This window comes from Miniopterus natalensis, chromosome 2 (genome assembly GCF_054644295.1).
Source record: "Miniopterus natalensis isolate mMinNat1 chromosome 2, mMinNat1.hap1, whole genome shotgun sequence".
In the NCBI taxonomy this organism is placed as follows: domain Eukaryota; kingdom Metazoa; phylum Chordata; class Mammalia; order Chiroptera; family Miniopteridae; genus Miniopterus; species Miniopterus natalensis.
In genome coordinates this window covers 117,896,123-117,918,838 of record NC_142082.1, presented here as the reverse complement: position 1 = coordinate 117,918,838, position 22,716 = coordinate 117,896,123, and the positions used below count along the sequence as shown (strand labels likewise).

The 22,716-nt window shown below is 35.6% G+C and overlaps 1 protein-coding gene across 3 annotated transcripts in view; it reads left to right on the top strand.

Moving 5' to 3' along the window:
* TMTC2 (transmembrane O-mannosyltransferase targeting cadherins 2) overlaps window positions 1-22,716 on the top strand; it is a 374,536-nt gene that overhangs the window by 183,087 nt on the left and 168,733 nt on the right. For all 3 annotated transcript variants that reach the window (XM_087814516.1, XM_016199427.2, XM_016199430.2), the window contains one exon: window positions 1,624-2,452. In XM_087814516.1, coding sequence (XP_087670642.1) covers window positions 1,624-2,452 — 829 coding nt within the window. The remainder of the gene's footprint in view (window positions 1-1,623; window positions 2,453-22,716) is intronic.

Here is a 22,716-nt window from a genome sequence, read left to right as displayed (position 1 = left end):
TCTGACTGATTCCTTAGTATGATGCCCATGAAGTCTATCCATGTTGTTGCAAATGGCAGGGCTTCTTTATCTTTATATCTCAGTAATATTCCATTTGAGAGATTGATATATTTATCAGTCATCTGTCGATCTACACTTGGGATGCTTTCATGTTTTGGCTGTTGTAAATAATGCTGCAGTAAACATGAGGTGCAGATATCTATTCTAGATAGTAACTTCATTTTCTTTAGATAAATACGCAGAAGTGGAATTGCTGGATCATATAGTAATTCTGTTTTTATTTTAATGAAGAACTTCGTGCTATTTTCCATAGTGGATGCACCAGTTTTCATTCTCACCAGCTGTACACAAGGTTTCCCTTTTCTCCACATCCTCGCCAGCGCCTGTTATTTCTTGTCTTTTTGATAACAGCCATTATGAAATGTGCGGGGTGATATCTGGTTGTGGTTTTGATTTGATTTGTAATTGTATTTGTTTTTTCTTTTGAGTTGTATGAGTTATGTATATATTTTGGATATTAACATATGATTGCAAATGCTTTCTTCATTCCATAAATTACCTTTCATTTTGTGGATGGTTCCCTTTGCAGAAGCTTTTTAGTTTAACATAATCCTACTTGTTTAATTTTGCTTTTGTTGCCTGTCATGGATTGTTTTTTAAACTAAATATTTGTTATATCCATTGTAAGTTTCCAAGTACTATTCTGAATATCATTGAGTAAGAAAGTTTTATGCAAGGCAAGAATGTGTGCATTGAGATCGCATTACCAGTGATTCATTAAGGTTGGGATGTGGTGTCCATCTCTCCCTCTCCCAGACTGCGTTTTCAGGACTTAGATTGTTTGAGGTCACTAAATTCTTACTCAGGTTGGAAGAGTTGGCTAGAACATTCTCATTAACAAGGATGTTCTTTTGCTGCCTACTTACAATTTTCTTTCTCTTAAAATAAGCCTGTTTTAAAGTCATTTTGTTTTTAAGAAGTTGTCATCAACATGAAAAAACTTCACATTCATGAGGAGTGCTATTAAATGGTTGATGTCACTGGTGTCAGTGGCTGTAGGGGGTAGCAGATGAAAGCCTGGTTTATAAATTCTGCAAGGAGATGCAAGACAATGAAATTGGGACTGGCAGAGACATAGCTCAATGCTATTCCTACTTTCAAGCTGAGCGGAATCCTGCTATACCCCATATTTTCTGTCATGACTGCTCTTTGTTTTCCCCCAGAATCTAAGTTATAAAGTGAAATAACTCAGTTCTCAGGTGCCTACTATGTCCCGTACAGAATGCTAAGTACTTTCACATTGTGGTCTCATTCCAAGAAGGACATATGTATAAACAGCCCATTTTGTAGAGGTCTAAAAATTGAAGCTTTGGTTATTGGTACTTTGAGAAAAGATACTCATCAAGTTATATACAAAGTAAGATGCCACAGTCAATTATTTTAGGCTGAAATTTCCCTAAACATGTATAAAAGGAGATGGAAATGAAGTCATACATTTGAGACATAATGTTGTGTTTTTAACTGTCCATTTAAAAATGTATTTCATCTCTAAAGGTTAAGTGAGGTGTCACCATGCTGTATTGATGATTATCTTAATTTTTCCCCCTCTTCTTTTGGTTTCAGGGGAAGAATTTGTCTCTTTTCCTCAGCGTTAGTTTGTTAACTCTCTGGGGGACTTCCCTTTTGGGCGCCCGTTTATACTGGATGGGAAACAAGCCACCAAGCTTTTCCAACTCCGACAACCCAGCTGCCGATTCTGATAGTCTCCTGGCGCGCACGCTCACCTTCTTCTACTTGCCAACCAAGAACCTCTGGCTGTTGCTCTGCCCGGATACCCTCAGTTTTGATTGGTCAATGGATGCTGTGCCTCTGCTCAAAACAATCTGTGACTGGAGAAACTTACACACTGTGGCCTTCTACGTCGGACTCCTCCTCCTTGCCTACTGCGGTTTAAAGAGCCCGAGCATGGAAAGAGATTGCGATGGGAAATTTGTAACAAACGGCAAGCAGAATGCAAATGGACATAGCTGCCATTCGGATGTGGAGTACCGGAACTCAGAGATTAAGCCCAGCTTTTCATCCAAAGTAGAAAATGGCATTAAAAATAATGTATCACAGAGAACACAACTTCCTTCTACGGAGAACATTGTTGTTCTGTCTTTATCTTTGTTAATAATACCCTTTGTTCCTGCCACGAACCTGTTTTTCTATGTCGGCTTTGTAATCGCAGAGCGAGTGTTGTATATTCCTAGTATGGGCTTCTGCCTCCTCATTACAGTGGGTGCCAGAGCCCTTTATGTCAAAGTCCAAAAGCGGTTTCTCAAGAGCTTGATTTTTTATGCTACAGCTACATTAATTGTTTTCTATGGACTCAAGACTGCAATCAGGAATGGAGACTGGCAGAATGAGGAAATGCTGTATAGGTCAGGGATAAAAGTAAACCCAGCTAAAGGTAATACTTTATTTTATGTTTTTGCCTAGACAGTTTACCCTTTCTGCCTTTTTATGCCTTTGCTTCTTGCCTTAAAACACATTCTTAAGGATGAAGAGGTCCTTTTATGCAATACCTGTATCTTTTTTTCTTTTTTAGGAGATGAGCAGTGCAATTTAGAGATATATCAGTATTCCATATTTGGAATAGGGAAGTATTTTCCCATGTTCTTGGCTACATTTGTCCAGAGGAATTAGAACTCCTGTTATGTAAAAATATTGACTATCATAATAGTTTAGAAAAATGTTTGGTTTCCACATTTTAAAATACTGATATGGGCATCATCTCTTTCATCACATAATAAAAGTCAGGTTAAAACACTTAAGTATACTTTAGCTTCTTCTGTTTCTAAGCATCACCTGAGGAAATACCACAAGAATGACACTGACATATTTAACAGATTTGGAGGTAAGTCTACCTCTGAATCTTGGAATTGTGTCCCTAGGTGTCAGTGTGTACGCATAAAAGTGTGAGTCACCCTTAGCTTTGCAGAGGCTGAATAATTGGGGTGTTGCCAAGTAGTTAGCACATTCTTATTTGAGTTCTTAAGTCACTTGGGGGAGTAAACTTTTCACTGTACTATGAGAAGATTGATCATATTTTTTATTGATCATGTTTTTGATTTAGAAAGTTACTTTGGCAAATCTCAGAATCTATAGCTAGAGTAAAAACTAGTCTCCTTTAAAGCATAAATGAAAAGTCAAAAGCTGTTACAATGGATTTCTCTGGTTTAGGCAGTTAAATGGTGATGGAAGCTTGAGAGCAATTGCATGAAAATAAATTTACATTTTAAGTGCAGGAATATATCATAATAAATAGTGCCAAATCATCTTGTTCTCCATAAGCCATTTTTTAGTTTGTATCCTTTAAAGTAGGTTTACTTGCATAGCATTTGAACTGGTCTTTTTCTATTTTTTCCAACACAATTCTGTACCAGTATTTAAATACTGAAAGTACAAAACTGTTCCAGTTGTAGGGAATGGCCTGCTGATAAATGTATACACACTTTGGGTTAAGTCTGAAAAGAAACCTCAATTGAGCTATCAGCTATTAAAATGTGTATACATTTTTTGGGGGACATCCTGTTTATCAGGATATATATACAGATATCTAGACCAGCAATTTTCAGTCTTCTTCATTTCATGGCATGCCTAAACTAATTACTGAAATTCTGAGGCACACCAAAAAATATATTTTTTCCCCATCTGACAAAGAAATCATAGGTAATTTTGATTCCTTCACACAGGATGGCTATTGTTGTTGACAGTTGTTGTTTTTTCATTTGACAATCTAAGGGAAAAGAGGTCAGTGCCCCTGACTAAATAGTCAGGTATTGCATATTTTAAATATTCTGGCAGCACACCAGTTGAAAATCGCTGATCTGGACACACCAGAAGCAACTCTGGCATCCTTATCTGATTACCAATTTAGTCAAGAATTCAGGGAGCAACTACACATTTATTTAAGCCAAGGAACTATTTGTGGGTACTTATAATGCTTAATAGATTGCAGGGGTTTTAATGGGACTAGAAACTTCAAAATTGAGCTAGTACATAGCATATTCTCATGGAAAAATGTTCACCATGTGGCTTTTTTAGGTAGTAAGTACTACACAGTGTATTGGATGCCTGAACCTAAATCTTGCTGTAAAAATTGTTCTAATCAGTTCTCACAGAGCTTTTCAATTAGTTTTTCTTCACTGGTAGATGTAAGTATCTAAAACAAGACTGTGTTATCAGTTTATTTTCCTGCTGTTTAAAACAGATACATAATAAGAAATTAAAAGAAAAATAACCTCAGCACATTATTTGCATCACAGTATTGTTCTGAGGATTTATTAAATTTATTGGTGAAGTTTTAAGCTACAGTAACAAAGAGCCATGAACAACAGTGGCTTAAATAAGATAGAAGTGTTATTCTTCCGTGTAACAATCTAAGTATGTGTAGCCCGACACTGATAAGATGGCGCCATGGGTTTTCGGCATCCGAGCCCCTGCCCTTTTGTTCCCTTGCCATCTCAGCAGTGTCACCCTGTCCACATGGTCCAAGATGGCTCATTATCACATCAGCACTTCAGCTATCAGGAAGAGGGAGAGAAAGGGCAAATGGTGGGCATACCCCTTCTCTGTAAGAGCATAGCTCAGAAATTCCACACCCACGTTCGCTCACAGACTCGTGGCCACACCTAGCTGCAAGGAAGGCTGGAAAATGGTATCTTTATTCTGGGAAGCCAAGTGCCCAGGCAGATTTTCTTACTGTGAAAGAAGAGGAGGGCGGGTACGCAGATGCCAGAGTGTACGTAACAGTCTCTCTCCTGGATTTGGCGGGAGCATCTCATAAACTCCTAGATGTTTTCCTGCCTTACTTTCTATCACTGCTGACAGTTGTGATTATGATTCTGATGAAGTTATTTTGGTGACATGGTTAAAAGGTTTGGTCATTTGTTTATCTGCTCACTCTAAAATAATTAAGCATTTTTCCTTGGTTTCCAATATATTTTTATGTCTTTTTCCTAACAAGTGATATAGTATTAAAGCACTCCAAATATTATTAGTTAAATGAATATACAACTGACCAGTTTTATAAATCATTTGAAACATCAAAAATTGAATTCCTAAACCCCTGTACTCCAGCCAACCGCTTTACCTGAAGCCTTTACTATCTCAGTCGATGGCGGCTTCATTTTCCCTGTAGCTCTGGTTGACACTTTGGAGTCATCCACACCTCCACTTTTTCTTTCACATCCTACAGCCATTTCATTAGCCAGTCATCTCTGTTATTTTCAAAAATACATCCAGACCTTGACCACTTCTTACCACTTCCATTGCCACCACCATGGCCCAAGCCAACTTCATCTTTCATCAGGTTAGTACTGAAAGCGTGTGACCTGATCCCCCTGCTTCTATTTTTTTGTATTCTAGCATGCCATCTAATGTTCTATTTAAAATGACGTGATGAATTGGGTAAGAGGAACTGAGGTAATAGGCTTAGTGTGAGGTTTAATGTCAGTCTGGCTGGGAGTTGGGCTATGTTTAAGGATTACTGTAGTAATAGGTGCCAGGGGCATCACATTTTCCTGGTGTCTTTGTTCTTTCTCCCACCGTTCTCTAAGAACTGAGCCTGTGTTTTGCATCTCTTTCCACTGTAATCCCCCATTATTATACTGGAGCCCTGTTGATAATGTTGGGAAATGGGGGGGCGTGTTGTATTGTTTTTATAGTTAAATTTTAGTGTCTCTGGACCATGAACTTCCTGTGTGTTTATTAGTTTTCCCTGTCCCCCATTCTGGTTGAGAGGGAAAGGCTAGCCCAGCCGGGCGTGGCTCAGCGGTTGAGCGTCAACCTAGGATCCAGGCGATCAGGGCTCAATTCCCGGTCAGGGCACATGCCAGGTTGTGGGCTCGATCAGTGACTGTCTCATCATTGATGTTTCTCTCTCTCTCTCTCCCTCTCCTTTCCTCCCTCTGAAATCAATAAAGATATATTTAAAAATAAAAAAAAAAAGAGGGAAAGGCTAGATGGGTCTGGTCTGAGAGGAATGCCCTTGGCCCACAGCTCAAGGCTTTGGTAAGGTCTTTCCCCTGCAGAGTAGACCTTTGTTATGGAGAAAGATAAGGGTATACAGTAATCCCCCCTTATCCTAGGGTTTGCCTAACATGCGTTCAGTTACCCACGGTTCACCTTGGTCTGAGAATATTATATAGAAAACTCCAGAGATAAACAATCTTAAGTTTTAAACTGCTTGCCATTCCGAGTAGCGTGATGGCATCTCGTGCTGTCTGCTCCATCCCGGGTGCAGCGTGAGTCATCCCTGTCCACTGTGTCCATGCTGTCCTTGAGTAGTGTCATTTGGTTATAACATTGATGAGAAAAAAAATTAATTCTTGGCTGGGCCACTGTCTGTGTGGAATTTGCATGTCCTCCCCATGTCTACGTGGGTTTTTCTCTGGATACTCTGGTTTCCTCCCAATAAGCAGAGAGAGAGAGAGGAAGAGAGAGACCACATTCACAATTTTTATTATAATATATTGTTATAATTGTTAATCTCTTACTGTGATTAATTTATAAATTAAACTTTATCATAGATACGTAGCATAGGAAAAAACATAGCATATGTAGTCATCTACCACATAATGACATTTCTGTAAACGACAGACTACGTATAGGACAGTGATCTTAAAAGATTATATTGGAGCTGAAACATTCCTATTGCCTAGAGAGGTAGTAGCTGTTAAGTCCTAGTGCAAGACATTACTCATGTTAGTGGTGCTGGTGTAAACTGGTGTAAACTGATGGTATCCTAGTATAAACAGACATACTGCACTGCTAGTCATATAAAAGTATATCTAGGTTTGTGTAAGTGCTCTTTATGATCTTCAAACAGGTCAAAATTGCCTAATGATGCATTTCTCACAATGTATCTTGCTGTTAAGTGACACAAGACTATATAGGGTTTGGCACTGTCCATGGTTTCAGACATCCACTGGGGTCTTGGAACATATCCGCGGATAAGGGGGACTACTGTATTTCAAAAGGTTTGTTCTTCCCCTCCCTCCAGCAGAGCTAGGAGGGCTTCTTCTCAGCTCTTTACAGTGAGAACCTGGTGGTGTCCATAAAGGCAAAACCCCCAGAGATATTCTCACCTCTGTCTCCCTCACCATCTTGAAGACTTTGGTCAAATGTTGCAATATAAGTAAAATACTGTATGTAAAATTGGCTAGTGGAAGAAAGAGAGAGACAGAGAGAGAAACATCCATGTGAGAGAGACACATTGATTGGTTGCCTCCCGCACCCATCCCAACTGGGGCTGGGTGTCGAGCCTGCAAACGAGGTATGCGCCCTTGCACGGAATCGAACCCAGGACCCTTCAGCCTGATGCCAGCACTCTAACCACTGAGCCAAACTGGCTGGGGCGCATAACACTTATTACTCTTTGAAATACTGTATTTCCCATGTTTATGTATTTGTTGTCTGAGTATATTTTCAGCATACACTAGAATGTAAGACATAAGAAGGCAGAGATTTTTGCATTTTAGCATGCCGTATATGTAGCAGTTAGGACAGTGCCTGTTAGAGAAAAGGCATTCAGTAATGAATGCATTGAATAATAAATATTAAAGCCATCATCCTCCTTAAAGAGGATTTATAATCTGTTTAGAGATAAGGTGTACATGCATAAAGAAGGCAAATGTGTAAAATATTATGCTGTTGAAACACTGTGCACTGAGGGGTGCTTTATAATAGGAGGGATAGAATTGGAAGTGGAATTAGTTTTGGATTCCATGACTGCCTCTGTGACATGTGCTTCCATTTTGATGCAAGGCAAAACTCTTTAAATCCAGGTGTGTTTTTTTTCTCTATTTAGAAACTGCTAATAATAATACTGTCTATAGTTACTTCCTTAGCAATTATGAGACTGGAAGTAATCTTCTTTAAGGCAGATTTTTCTTACTTTATTATGTTATTTGAGCCTAGCAATAAGATTAGAAACCCTTTAAAGCCAGCCTTTCCTGAGGTTGTCTGAGATTATAGTTATTTCATTGTTAGTTTTTTTTCCCTTCCTTTGAAAGCCTTTGCAAATTTTGGAGTTCTTCAGTCTACCATGTGCTTGAACAGAATATGATTTTAAGCCTCAGGAAGCATTATACATGAAGCTGCTGCCTTCAGTAATCGGTTCTATAGACAGCTGCCAGTCATTAACTGATTGGATGCAAATGACGATGGATAAAGCCTGTCATAGCGACTGTGCTGCTAATTTATGGTTTAAATTGGAGAAATGATAGCTGATTTGGACTATGTAAACCACAAGTCTCGTCTCATGTGGTTGATAATGTCAGGAAAATACTAGACATGGTTGATTACTGTAGTTTGCTGATTTCACAATGACTCTCTGCATTTTTGTGCTTAGGAAAGAGGAAATTTTCTCTGATGACTGCTTTAATGAGCAAGCCACATAATATTTAAGAGGCTTTCTTTTTCCTGCTTGAAACAACATATTTTATGAACCATATTGACTAATATTTGCTTGAAAAAAGCATTTTAAAATTCATTGCAAAGTGGTTAAATGTATGATCACCCTTCTTCTTGGCTTCATCTAAATCCCCATGTAAGCCTAAATCTCCATCTAAATCTCTTTGGCTCTCTGTAGAATTTGGCACAATGGGTTTCTGCTTCTATGGCTTTTCAGACACTACACAGTTTTGACTATTTTCATTTTCCACAGCTCTCTCTTCTGCAGTTTTGCCTCCTCCACAGATTGATTCATCAAGATTCTGTCCAAAGACTGCCTTTATTTTCCTTTCTGTGTAGAATCTATAACACTATCTAGTAAATAACATGGGGTCAATGAATGGGTCATTGAATTTCTAAGTTATTTTCCCCATGACCTCATATCTATGTGGAACTTCTCCCCTGGGTGATTTGCCAGCATCTCAAACTCATCACTTGTCTTCCCTAAAACCAATGACTTGCTGACACCCTTACTAATTAAGGTCATAAGCACAGACTAACAGAGTTATTATAGATAAACAGATCAGTGAGCACATAAACATAAAAGAGAATGATAGCTTATAGGTAGCATATCTGGGATGCTAAAAGACATTTACATTTTTAAGTTATAGATTCAAAATCAAATCAGTCCTTTAGAAGAGCTGGTTTATTAACTATATCAATTTGCTTTAAAGAACATATGACTATGATTTTTAATGGTATGAAAACAATTTCTTAAAAATTAGGAAAAATTAAGCATGGCTAATCCAAGGAAAATTTATTAAGAAGCTAAGGTTCATTTTTAATGTCTGTTTCTAGTGTAAATATGTGAAATGCTCAATATCAAGTACGTATATATAATGATGCACATATTTGAAACTCTAAAGGTGATTATGCAAGCATTTTGCATTTATCTTCTCCTAACACATATTGCCCATTTAGATTTTGAAAAGCGAGACAAAGTAGTTGTTTCAGCTATGCAAAATTTGACAATTTTTCTTCCTGGATTTCTGTAAAATTGATACTCCCATTTCAACTTCTCATTGTTTCACATTTCCAGAAACAAGTACGTTGATGGAACACAATTTTATTCAGGAAACAACTCATCATTCAAGTGAAATCTAAACCTCTAAGTCATCTGAAACTTGACTAATTCATTGTGGATTTTATAGTCTGCGTTTTTGTTTACCTCTAATTGAGTGTCTTCTTTAACTATGGTGAATTGCTATTAACCAGCTGGCTTTGAAATGAAATAGTAAATTTTATTATTTTATTTGTTAATAATGTCATGTTCTAAAGTGAGATGAATATTTTTCAAAAGAAGTTGAGATTTTTATAACAAATAAAATTTTGCAGTTAAGTCAGGAAGGGAAACCAGTATAATATATTGTTAAGGTTGACTGGCCTGGTCAGAGAGTTGTAAGATACAGATTTTTTTTTTTTTTTAACAGAGAGACGTGGTAGGAGATAGCTAGCCAAACGCACCAGGAAAGGCTGATTGAGAGAAAAATAGTACAAAGTTGAATTGGGCTTCTGTAGGGTAAAGAAATTCTGTGTTACTTCTTTTCAAAAAGGTTCATTTCTTTTCTTTGAGTTAAAAAAAAGAAACAAAATAATGGGACTGACAAGAATAAAATGAAAATGTGTCATTCACTCATCTAGACTAAAATAGTTTAAAAAGTAAATTTGCTGAATTGTTAAGTTAAAGCCCCATTTAAACATTTGATCCTTGAAGAAATCAAGTGTGGTTGTTTTTCAGTGGAGATGGAGTATTCACAGAAGTTCAAAAGCATATGGTTTTCTTGCCACCAAAAAGGGAGTGGAACATAATTCTTTTCTTTTGTACCAGCTGTAATGACTGTGAGTAGGTTGTGTGTAAAAAAAAAACACAAACAAAAAACCCCCAAACAGCAGATTAGAACAGACTCCATGAAAATGGGCCTGTGGTGGTGTGTGATCGATGAAGCAGGTGACACTGCTTGCTGTTCCTGTCTTTGCAGTTTTCCATAACTAACTTTTAGACACTTTACGGGCTTTTGAAAACTCTCAAATCTAAAATTAGTGTTGTCTTAGATTGAATATATTTAAATGGGTTATATTTTAAAGGAATCGAAACTAGCATATGATTAAAATAAGTATGAATTTAAACGACCCTGATATCCATACTTGCTTTTGTGTTTGATTCTTAAAATTCTTTAGCATTTCTTCTATTAAATATTTATGAAATATATTATTCATTGAGAAATATATATATGTACATACATATGCTTCACATTTGTACCATTTAAAGAGTCTTGCTAAAACAAGTACCCATTTTACAGCTTAAGGAAAAAGGATTACCAGTATATTTTAAGCCCTGCTCTCAGACCTCTCCTTATTTCAGTTTTGTTTCTTTCAATTCATTTCTCTTACTTTATGTTAAAAACCTTATTATGATGTTAAACAGAAGTGATGACAACAGGTTTTTGTCTGATTCTTATTTTAAAAAGGACTTTTAATATTTCACCATTAATTATGTGCATTTCATAGTTTTTCTGTCGATAAATTTTATCAGTAGAGATTTATTTCTAGTTTAAGATATTTTTTTCTGAATTTGTATTGATAATGATATGTATTTTCACACTCCATCTCTTAAGCTGATAATTTATATTAACATATTTTCTAATGTTGAAGCTTCCTTGCATCCCTGGAACAGGTGGAGGAATTAGTTATAATGTATTTCCATTTTTACTTTCTTCTAAATTTGTTTATCACCCATGTTTCTGAGTGAGATTGGCAGATCCGTTCTAATGCTGTCATTTCTGGTTTTAGAATGTATTAACATTACAGAATCAGTTTGAGAGTATCACCTCTTTTTTTGTTTCCTGAATGATTTTATGTAAGATTAGAGTTACCTTTTTTCATACATACTTAGTAGAATTTACCTACAAAACTGCCTAAGCATGATGTTTTGTTTATGAGAGGGTATACATGTTTCCATTGATTTAATTTTTTTAATGATTTTGGAAACATTCCGGTTAACTTTTTGATCAATTTTGGTAAACTTGTGTGTTTCCTCCCCCCTGGATTTTGTTTAGTTCAACTAGAGAGTTTCAACTTTGCTAGAAAAATAACGTTCTCAGTATCTTTTTTATATATTTCTGCTCCAGTTTAGTTTAAAATGTATTTTTGATTTGAGAATCTTTGGGCAACAGATGTCGTGTTACCTCGAACTTTGAGAAGGCGGATTTATGTAAAAGGAATTCCCTGGGAATTATTTTTTTCTTTTTTTCTTTTTGTCCAAATATATTGGACAGACAATACATCCACCTTCTCCTTTTGTTTGTTTTTAGTTCATCTGCTCAGGCTATTTTCTTTCAGGGGGCTAGAGTTTATGTGGCTTCTGTAATCCAACCTATTATTTGAAGCCAAGTCTATTTAAAGGCCAAGTCCTGGTTTTTCATAGCTTTAGATATATGCAGGTTGGATGCCATCCTCAGAGCTTGTTTATCCTTCTAGCTTCCTGCTTTCATGCAGTTTCTGGACTTGGGGATGTTTACTTTTTTCATGAATTAATACATTGATTAACAAATATTTTTATTGTTTATCTAGCTTTTTTGTTGCTGTTAATCCTCACTGGAGGATACTTTTTCCATTGATTTTCAGAGAGAGAGAGAGAGACATAGTGTGAGAGAGACATCCATTGGTTGCCTCCCTCATACCCCCCGACTGGGGCCAGGGACTGAACCCCAAACCCTTCAGCCACCTTCTGTGCTTGGGCCAATGTTCTAACCACTGAGCCATACTGACCAGGGCTGTTTATCTAGCATTTTTACGTTCTGTATAAGGAAGGACTCTCTGAACACTGAGTTTCACTATCCTACCAGAAAGAGAAACCTAAGAAATAGATTTTCAAATCTGGCCTCTATTAAGGAATGGGTAGCTATGTTAGAAGTTATATTTGAGAATAGAGTTATATGTTTAAGATCATAGCAGATATTTTTGAAATTTTTAATTCAACGTAAGAGAGCTAAGCTGTTAGAGTAATCTATAAAGTATATTAGAGCACTATCTCATGCAAAATCAAATTACAGGTGTTTGACTTTATAAAACACAGAAGAGGAAAAGAAAGTATGTTCACTTCCTGCTGTAATAAAAGGTTTCAGATAATTTTACCAATGTAGCAGATTTTCAAGAAGACAGATACATATTTTTAAATTTTATCTTTAGTATGCATACACACCTATTACCATTGATAGTGGATTTAAAAGAAAAGAACATTTCAGTTAAGTTCAGGGATTATAGAAAAATCTGATATGTTCCAAGTCATATAATAATTGAAAAGTGGCTGGCTGTAGAGGACCATTTATAAATAACTTTGTAAGACGATGACTAAAACAAGCGTGAGCCCCATTATTATGCATATGGGTGTTAAATTAAAAAATCTCTTTAATTTTGCATATTATTGTTAAATTTATGTGTAATTAAAAAGTATTACCACCCAGGGGGATCTAGCATGAACATACACATCATGTGCTTACTAAAAATTAAGTAAGGATCAAACATTAAAAAAAATTTTGTTTTTAGAAATGCTAATATTGTTTTCCAAGTAAGAAAGCACAATCTGGCTTGTTTAAACAGTAGACAGAAAGAAATTTAAAAAAGGAAAAAACAAACAAATCTTCTTGAGGGCAGAACTATATTAGAAGCTTTATTGTGTCTTGTATTTAGGATTTTAATTCCCACTAACACTAGCTGCTACTCTGAACATTCATTCATTTTAAACAGCTTAATTTAATTTCTTATGCAAAATACCATGGGATATCGTATTAAAAGATCAACATTAATATCTTTTTTGGAAGTTGTGTAGGCATATATTTTAATTAGGAAAACTTTCTCTCTAGGAATTGTAAGCGTAGAAGGAAAGAGCTGGATTAGATATGCAGTACAACAGCTGAGAGTCACATTTTGACAAGGACTGATTACTGAGGTATCAGTGCACTTTTTTTTCTTAAGTGCAGTTGTTTGCCCAGATGACGGAGGAAACTTACAGTCTTACAATGTTTGGCGTTGTGTGGATTGCAACTTTGAGTTTATATAATAAGGAAATGTGATAAACATTTTTTCTTCCTCTATTCTTATTCCTTGAGAAACTAGAGTAAATTTCTCAGACTATATATCATGAGACCACCAGCAAAGAGGAGGAGGTTTGAAATAGTTTGAGATATTATGTGGTTTTACTTTATCAGTTGGCTTACTTTCTTTGAGTTTTACAGAAAGCTTTGGTGGTTTGCAGTAATGGTGTAGAGCACCTCATATCTTTACTTACACTGTTTTTGATAATCTGTACATTTTCCAAGGATAGCATCAAGTCATATTCACTCTAGTGATTACTGTTGAATGGTGTTGCCTACATTCATGTGAGGGTTGAATATAATTTTAAAGTAGAAATAAGTTTCTGGTCTTGTATAATAAAAACAAGTATATTAATGATATCATATAAATATATGGATGCTACATCTTTTTTATCTCTAATCACAAGGATATATTTGAAATTACTTTTGCTCTTGAAATAGTTATTTGGAAGCAATGGTGCAGGACTTTAAAATCTCTTCTGCTGTTACATTTAGGACGATTTTGAGATACCACTTCCTGAGGGCAGGTTATACAGTCTCTGAAGTCCTTCTGAGCACTCTACTCTGTGCTGTGGTGCATGCAGTTCTAGAAGCAAGAGGCAGTTTTCTGCACGGGTTAGAGGCATGCCATGTTTTGGTTTTGCCTGTTGGTTCATTCCTAATTTGAGCTTGGAGTAGATACTTATTTTTGAGATTTTAAGTTAACAACTTAGGCTTCAAAAAGTACATCCTAATCCCATTTCTGATTATTTGGTAGGAAAATACAGTTTTCTTGCAGGTTTTAATCAACGTGGTATGTAAATAGTCCGAATGTCAGCATTATTTAGGACTCATGGATAGAATATATGGATTTCTCCCTCTGAGAGCGCATATCTGGTCATAATTACTAGTTAGTGATATTCATTAATCACTAATATGTGTCCAGTAGATGTGTTTGGTACAAAAGATCCCTTGTGGTTTCTGAGAATTCCTGTTGGGATCCAGTCTGGCTAAGATTAGAGCTGCAGGAAGGAGTGTGAGCCAGCCCTTCTCTTTCTGATACTGCTCAATTGATGTCATAGTGTCATTTCAGTGCACTGACCCTTCTTATTTTAAAACTGATTCTTCCTATTTATCTTACTCCTCTGTGTACTAGCTTTATTTCACTGCCTCGCAGTAGAACTTTTCGAGTTATACATTTTAGATTGTTAAATGAGTAACAGCATTATTTGATTTAATGTTAAGATTTTCAAGTGATGCAACAATGCCTCATAGCCTTTTTTTTTCATCTTAATGTTTTCAAAACTTTTATTTTCATTTACAGTTTACATTCAATATTATTTTGTACTAGCTTTAGATGTACAGCATAGTGACTAGATGATTATATCCTTTACAAAGTGATCCCCCTCCAATATTTCAAGTACTCATCTGGCACCATATATAGTTATTAAAATGTTATTGACTATATTCCCTATGCTGTACTTTACATCCCCATGACTATTTTGAAACTACCAATTTGTACTTCTTAATTCCTTCACCTTTTTTACCCAGGCCTCCTTCCAACTGTCCTCCTCTCCTCTGGCAACCATCAGTCTGTTCTCTACAACTATGAATCTATTTCTATCTTGTTTTTTCATTAATTTTGTTCTGTAGACTCCATGTACAAGTGAAATCATATGGTATTTCTTTCTCTGTCTGATTTATTTCACTGAGGATAATACTATCTAGGCCCATCCAAATGTCACACGATGATAAGATTTTATTCTTTTTATAACTGAATAATATTCCATTTTGTCTATGTACCACTGCTTTTTCATCCACTCCTTCATTATGGACACTTGAGTTGCTTCCATATCTTGGCTTTTTAAGTAACACCACAATAAACACGGGTGTATATTTTCTTTCAAATTAGTGTTTGGATTTCTTCAGATAGATGCCAAGAAGTGGAATCCCTGGGTGATAAGGCAGTTTCATTTTATTTTATTTATTTTTATTTTTTAAAAATATATCTTTATTGATTTCAGAGAGAGGAAAGGAGAGGTTGAGAGAGAGATAGAAACATCAATGATGAGAGAGTCATTGATCAGCTGTCTAGCCCGCAACCTGGGCATGTGCCCTGACCAGGAATCGAACCCTGATCGCCCGGATCCTAGGTTGACTCTCAACCGCTGAGCCACGCCCGGCCAGGCAGGCAGTTTCATTTTAAATTTCTTGAGGACCTGCCATACTGTTTTCCATAGTGGCTTCACCGGTGTGCATTAGTCGAGGGAAGGATTCCCTTTTCCCCACATCCTCACCAACAATTGTTTGTTGATTTACCGATGATAGCCATTCTGACAGCTATGAGGTGATAATCTCACTGTGGTTTTGATTTGCATCTCTCTGATGATTAGTTACACCGAGCATCTTTTCATATGTCTGTTGGCCATCTTTATATCCTATTTGGAGAAGTATCTATTCAGATCCTCTGCCTATTTTTTAATTGGATTGTTTGTTTGTTTTTGGTGTTGAGTTGTCTGAGTTCTTTATAAATTACGGATATTAAATCCTTATCAGATGTATCATTGGTGAATATATTTTCCCATTCAGTAAGTTGTCTTTTCATTTTGTTGATAGTTTTCCTTTGCTGTGTAAAAACTTTTTAGTTTGATATAGTCCCATTTGTTTATATTTTCTTTTGTTTCTCTTATATGAGGAAATGTATCAGAAAAGTACTGGTAAGAGAAATGTCAGAGATTTTTACTGCCTATGTTGGTGTTGTTGTTTTTTAGGAGTTTTATGGTTTCAAGTCTTACATTTAAGAATTTAATGCATTTTGAGTATATTCTTGTATATGGTGTAAGAAGGTGGTCTAGTTTCAGTTTTGGGCATGTGTTTGTCCAATTTTCCCAACCTCATTTATTAAATAAACTGTCTTTAGCCTATTGTATGTTCTTGCCTTCTTTGTTACATATTAAATGACCATATAGGCATGAGTTTATTTTTGGGCTATTTGGTTCCATTGATCTATGTGTTTGTTTTTATGCCATTACCATGCTGTTTTGATTTCTATAGCCTTGGAGTATAGTTTGATATCAGGTAACATAATACCTACCACTTTGTTGTTCTTTCTCAAGATTGCTGTGGCTGTTTGGGGTCTTTTGTGGTTTCATATAAATATGTAGATTATTTGTTCTAGTTGTCAGAAATGCTTTTGCCATTTTGATAGGAATTGGATTGAATCTGTAGATTGCTTAGGGTAGCATGGACATATTAATGATGTTTCTTTCTGTCCGTGAGCACAATATATGCTTCCATATGTTTGTATCTTCCTCAATTTCTTTCTTTAATGTCTTATTTTACTATGAGTACAGGTATTTGCTTCCTTGGTTAAATTTATTTCTAGGTATTGTCTTTTTGTTAATGCAGTTGTAAATAGGAAAGTTTACTTAGTTTCTATTTCTGATAGTTTATTATTGGTGTATAAAAATTCTACCGATTTCCAAATGTTTATTTTGTATCCTGCTAATTTACTGAATTCCTTTATCAGTTCTAGTGGTATTTGGAGGAACCTTTAGGGTTCTTGCTATACAATATCATATCATCTGCAAATAATGACAATTTTACTTTTTTTTCAATTTGAATGCCTTTTATTTCTTCTTCTTTTTGATTGCTATGGCTAGGACTAAAAGTACTATGTTAAATAAGAGTGGTGAATGTGGCCATCCTGTCTTGCTCCTGATCTTAATAGAAAAACTTTTAGTTTTTCCCCATTGAGTAATGTTATTTGTGGGTTTGTCATATATGACCTTTATCATGTTGAGGTATGTTCCTTCTTTTCCCACTTTGATGAGCATTTGTATCATAAGAGCATGCTGGATTTTCTCAAATCATTTTTCTGCATCCATTGATATGATCATATCCTTTATTTATATGGTGTATCATGCTAATTGATTTGCATATACTGAATCAACATTTGCATCCCGGCTGGCCAGAGTGGCTCAGTGGTTGAGCACTCACCTATGATTCAGGACATCGAGGTTCAATTTCTAGCACATACCGGGTTGTGGGCTCCATTCCCAGCACAGGGTGTGCAGGAGGTAGCCTATCAATGACTCTCTCATCATTGATGTTTTCTATCTCTCTCTCCCTCTTTCTTCCTCTCTCTGAAATCAATAAAAAGACATATTTAAAAAAACAAAAAACATTTGCATCCCAGGAATAAATCCCACTTGAACATGGTGTATGACCTTTTTAATGTGTTGCTGAATTCAGTTTGCTAATATTTTGTTGAGGATTTTAGCATGTATGTTCATTGAGGTATTGGCCTATAATTTTCTTCCTTTGTAGTGTCTTTATCTGGTTTTGGAATCATGATAATGCTGGCCTCATAAAATGAACTTGGGAGAATTCCCTCCCCTTGAATTTTTGGAATAGTTTGGGAATGAAAGGTGTTAGTTCCTCTTTGAGTGGTAAAATTCACCTGTAAAGCCACCCTGTTCAGGACTTTTGTTTATTGGGAGTTTTTTTTATGACTGCTCTGATTTTGTTGGTTGTAATTAGTCTGTTCAGATTTTCTGTTTCATCTTGATTCAGTCTTGGAAGATTTGTGTGTTTTGGGGAATTTATCCGTTTGTTTCTGATTGCTAATTTGTTGGCATACAATTGTTCATGGTATTTTCTTATAATCTTTATATTTTTGTTGTGTCATTTGTTACTTCTCTTTCATTTCTGATTTTATTTGGGTCCCCTCTCTTTTTATCTTGATAAGACTACCTGTGGTTTATCAATGTTGTTTATCCTTTCAAAGAACCAGCTCTTGGCTTCATTGATCTTTTGTGTTATTTTTCTTTAGATTCTATTTCATTTATGTCCACTCTGATCTTTATTATTTCTTTTTTTCTACTTACTTTTGGCTTTGTTTGTTTTTCTTTTTCTAGTTCTTTAGGTGTAAGGTTGGAATGTTTCAGGTTTTTCTTGTTTCTTTATGTAGGCCTGTATTGCTATGAATTTCCCTCTTAGGACTGCTTTTGCTGTGTCCCATAGATGTTGAGTTTTTCTGTGTTTTTCCCCCCACTTGTCTCAAGGTATCTTCTGATTTCTTCCTTGATCTCCTTGTTAATCCATTTATTGTTTGTTAGTGTTGTTTAGCCTTCATGTGTTTGTGCCTTTTTCACTTTTATTCATGTAATTGATTTCTAGTTACATATTACTGTGGTCCAAGAAGATGCACATATGATTTTTATTTTCTTAAAAATATTGACCTTGTTTTGTGGCCTAACATGTAGTCTATCCTGAAAAATGTTCCATGTTCCTTGAAAAGAATGTATATTATTTTGCTTTGGGGTGAAATTCTTTGAAAATATCAGTTAAATTTATCTGGTCAAGTGTGTCATTTAAGGTCGCTGTTTCCTTGTTGATTTACTGTCAGTGGGGTGTTAAAGTTCCCTACTATGACTATGTTACTGTCAATCTCTCCCTTTATGGCTGTCAAAATTTGCTTTATATGTTTAGGTGCTCCTCTGTTGGGTGCATCAATGTGTTCAAGGGTTATATCCTCTTGTTGGATTGATCCCTTTATAATTGTGTAATGTTCTTCTTTTCCCTTATTGCCTTTGTATAAGGTCTATTTTTGTCTCTTGTAAGTATTGCTACCCCAGCTTTTCTGTTGTTTTCATTTACATGAATATATTTTTCTGTCCCTTTTAGTCTGCATGTGTCTTTCAATCTGAAGTGGGTCTCTTGTAGACAGTATGTATAGGGGTCTTGCTTTTTTATCTATTCAGTTTTTTGAATGAACCATTTAATCCATTTACATTTACAGTGATTATTGATAGGTACATAGTTATTGCCATTTTATGCTTCATATTTATGTTCCTCATTTTTTCCCTCTTTACTCTTCTTAAAAAAACTCCCTTTAAAATTTCTTGTAATACTGGTTTGGGAGTGGTGAATTCTTTTAGCTTTTTTTGTTTGGGAAGCTCTTTATTTTTTCTTTAATTTTAAGTGATAGCCTTGCTGGGTAGAGTAGCCTTGGTTGTCGGTCCTTGAATATTTTGTGCCATTCCCTTCTGGCCTGAAAAGTTTCTGTTGAGAAATCAGCTGACTCTTTTAAGGGATCTCCCTTGTGGGTAACTAACTGTCCTTTTCTAGCTGTTTTTAAGATGTTCTCTTTGTCTTTAATTTTTGCAATTTTAATTATGATGTGTCTTGGTGTGGGCCTCTTTGGGTTCATCTTGTTTGAGACTCTCTGTGCTTTCTGGCCTTCTGCATTTTTTCCCCTTCTCCAGGTTAGGGAAGTTTTCAGTCATTATTTCTTCAAGTAGTTTCTCAATCCCTTGCTTGCTCACTCCTCCTTCTGGTACCTCTGTTATATGGTTGCTGTTATGCTCGATGTTGTCCCACAATTCCTTAAACTATCCTCATTTTAAAAATTCTTTTTTTTTCTTTTTCTGTTCTGATTGTTTTCTGTTACCTTGTCTTCTGAATCCCTGATTTAATCCTCTGCTTCATTTAACCTACTGTTGATTCCTTCTAGTGTATTCTTCATTTTAGTTTTATTTTTATTTCTGACTGGATCTTTTTTATAATTTCTATGTTCTTTTTTATGCTTACTTTTTCTTTGTTTAAGTTCTCACTGAGTTCATTTATTATTCTGTTCAGCTAGTCTTCAGATGGTTATACAGCTTGATTTTTCTATATTTTAGTTGTAATTTTGACATGGTAATGCTAGAAGGTGAGAAGGTGAGTGCGACTTTCACCTACTGTGCCATCTTGGGTGCTCCTCACATAGCCTTTCAAGAACTTTTATCTGCTTGTCCTGCAGCAGCAAAAATGGCAAAGAAAGTTAACGTCTTTTCTGTTAAAAGTCAGCCGAAAGTACAAAAGAAACTACTTTGAATTGATAGTTGCCCAAGATTTGTGCATATAGCAAAGGTAATTGATATTTCTTTTTCAAAATTTCATACTTATTTAAAAGATAATTGTTCTTTTTCCTCATTAACGTGCATAGACATTTTACATCTACAGATGTAAATATTTTATTATTTAAATGTGTGTTTTTACTGAGTATTTCTAATCCCATTTTCTCTGGCATTAATTCTACCTTTGCCCTATTTAACGCTAGCTACTGAGTTGATAAAGTGACTGTCAAAAATTAATATAAAGAAGTTAACATAGATTTCAGTGTACTGATCTACTGTATTTGAGGTGAATTATGTTTGTATATTAGAAGTAGAACTTTTTAAATAAAATATAACTTTTAGAATTTTCATTATTTTTATTTTCTTAAAATTGGCTTCTAGAGTATTTAATGTTGCCTTGAGATTTGTTATATTTGGCCTAGATTTGCTTGACAATGACATTTTTATGAGTGTGCTCATATATAAAGAATATAGGAGATATACTATAAAAGTGTGTATCTGCTTGGTTATGCTTTTTACGGATGATAATCTATTAAGATATCATTCCTTTTCCATAATAATGTACTTTTTGGAGAGTTACACATCTATTTCATGTCATCATCTCAGTGTTGCTGGAGTTTAACTTGCAAGCACTGTTACACCTGTTTTACAGATGAGAAACTAGGAGAGGCAGGATGCTTTAGGAGAAAACAGCATGGTAAAGAGTACAAACTTTGCAGTAAAGTAGATGTCTGTACTAGTCATAACCCAGGCCATTCAAAGGTGTTACTGTTATCCTCATAGTGTGTGACAACCTCTCTGAGCCTCAGGTTTGCTCATCTGTTTGGTGAGTGTAGCAATACCACTGTGTGGGACAGAGTATGTGGAGCACACTTAGCCTAGTGTTCCGCCCTCATTACAGGTTAAGTAAATTATCCCTTCTGTTTACTATGATAATAAGAATTTGAAGAGTCAAGTAATACACTTAAGTGTACTCAGATCTAATTGGCAACAGGATTAGTACTAAAAGTTAGGTTTTGTATATTTTATTTTACATTTCCACATCAAAGTTCCGTTTAGTAAAACATACTAGGACAGTAACTTTTGGCCACTGGATGGCAGGGACCTATACAAATGATGATAGGGTTTGCTATGAGGTAAAGTAGGTTATGAAGAATTGATTATAAAAGAAAAAAAGAGGAGGGAATATTTAAATCAAGTATTCTTTTTCCCCCTTGGAATTGCTTAGAACTCTTGATGTAGTTGTCTAAGAACTCTTTGCCTTTCTAATGGTTCTTATCTTTTCATTTTTTCTTTTTTTAATCCTCACTGAGGATATGTTTTTATTGATTTTTAGACAGAGACAGGAACAGAGAGAGAGAGAAACATCAATGGGCTCGGGGATCGAATCTGCAACCTAGGTATGTGCCCTGACCGGGAATGGAACCTGCAGCATTTTTTGGTGTATGGGATGATGCCCCAACCAACTGAGCCACCTGGCTAGGGCTTGCTATCTTCAGAGCAGAGCCAGGCTCAAATGATACCAATTTTGATAGAAGCAAGCTATAAGGAATTATTTGGGACAATTCTGTTTCTTTTTTTTTTTAGGAGACAATTTAGTATTTTTGTTTTTATTTTTTTTTAAAGAAAGTGAATATCTTTATTGATTTCAGAGAGAGGAAAGGAGAGGGGGGGGAGAGAGAGAGAGAGAGAGAGGCAGAGAAACATCAGTGATGAGAGAATCATTGATCGACTGCCTCCTGGAAGCCCCCTACTGGGGATCGAGCCCACACCCTGGGCATGTGCCCTGACCTGGAATCAAACCTCTATCTCCTGGATCCTAGGTCGATGCTCAACTACTGAGCCACACCCAGCCGGGCCAATTTAGTATTTTTATATTATTTTATATTATTCTTTTAAAATATTTCATTTCTATTTAGTGTTATTTTAAAAAATATTATGAATATATATTTTATAATGTATATGAAATAGATACATAGAAATAAGTATATACCATGAATTCTATTTCTGTTATGAAATTAGAAGTAGCTCAACTACTCATTAGATTGACCTTTACAGTCAATCTAAAGGTACCATTTTACAACTTCTTGGACTGTGAGAGAGGTCAGCCAGACAGGAAAAATTTCTAACAAGCCTTTATTGAATTCGTATGTTGGTTATCAATAGGGTCAGTATTTGTGGCATACCAATTATGCATTTCATCACGTTTTTTACTGATTATTTCCAGTGGCATGATAGCCAAA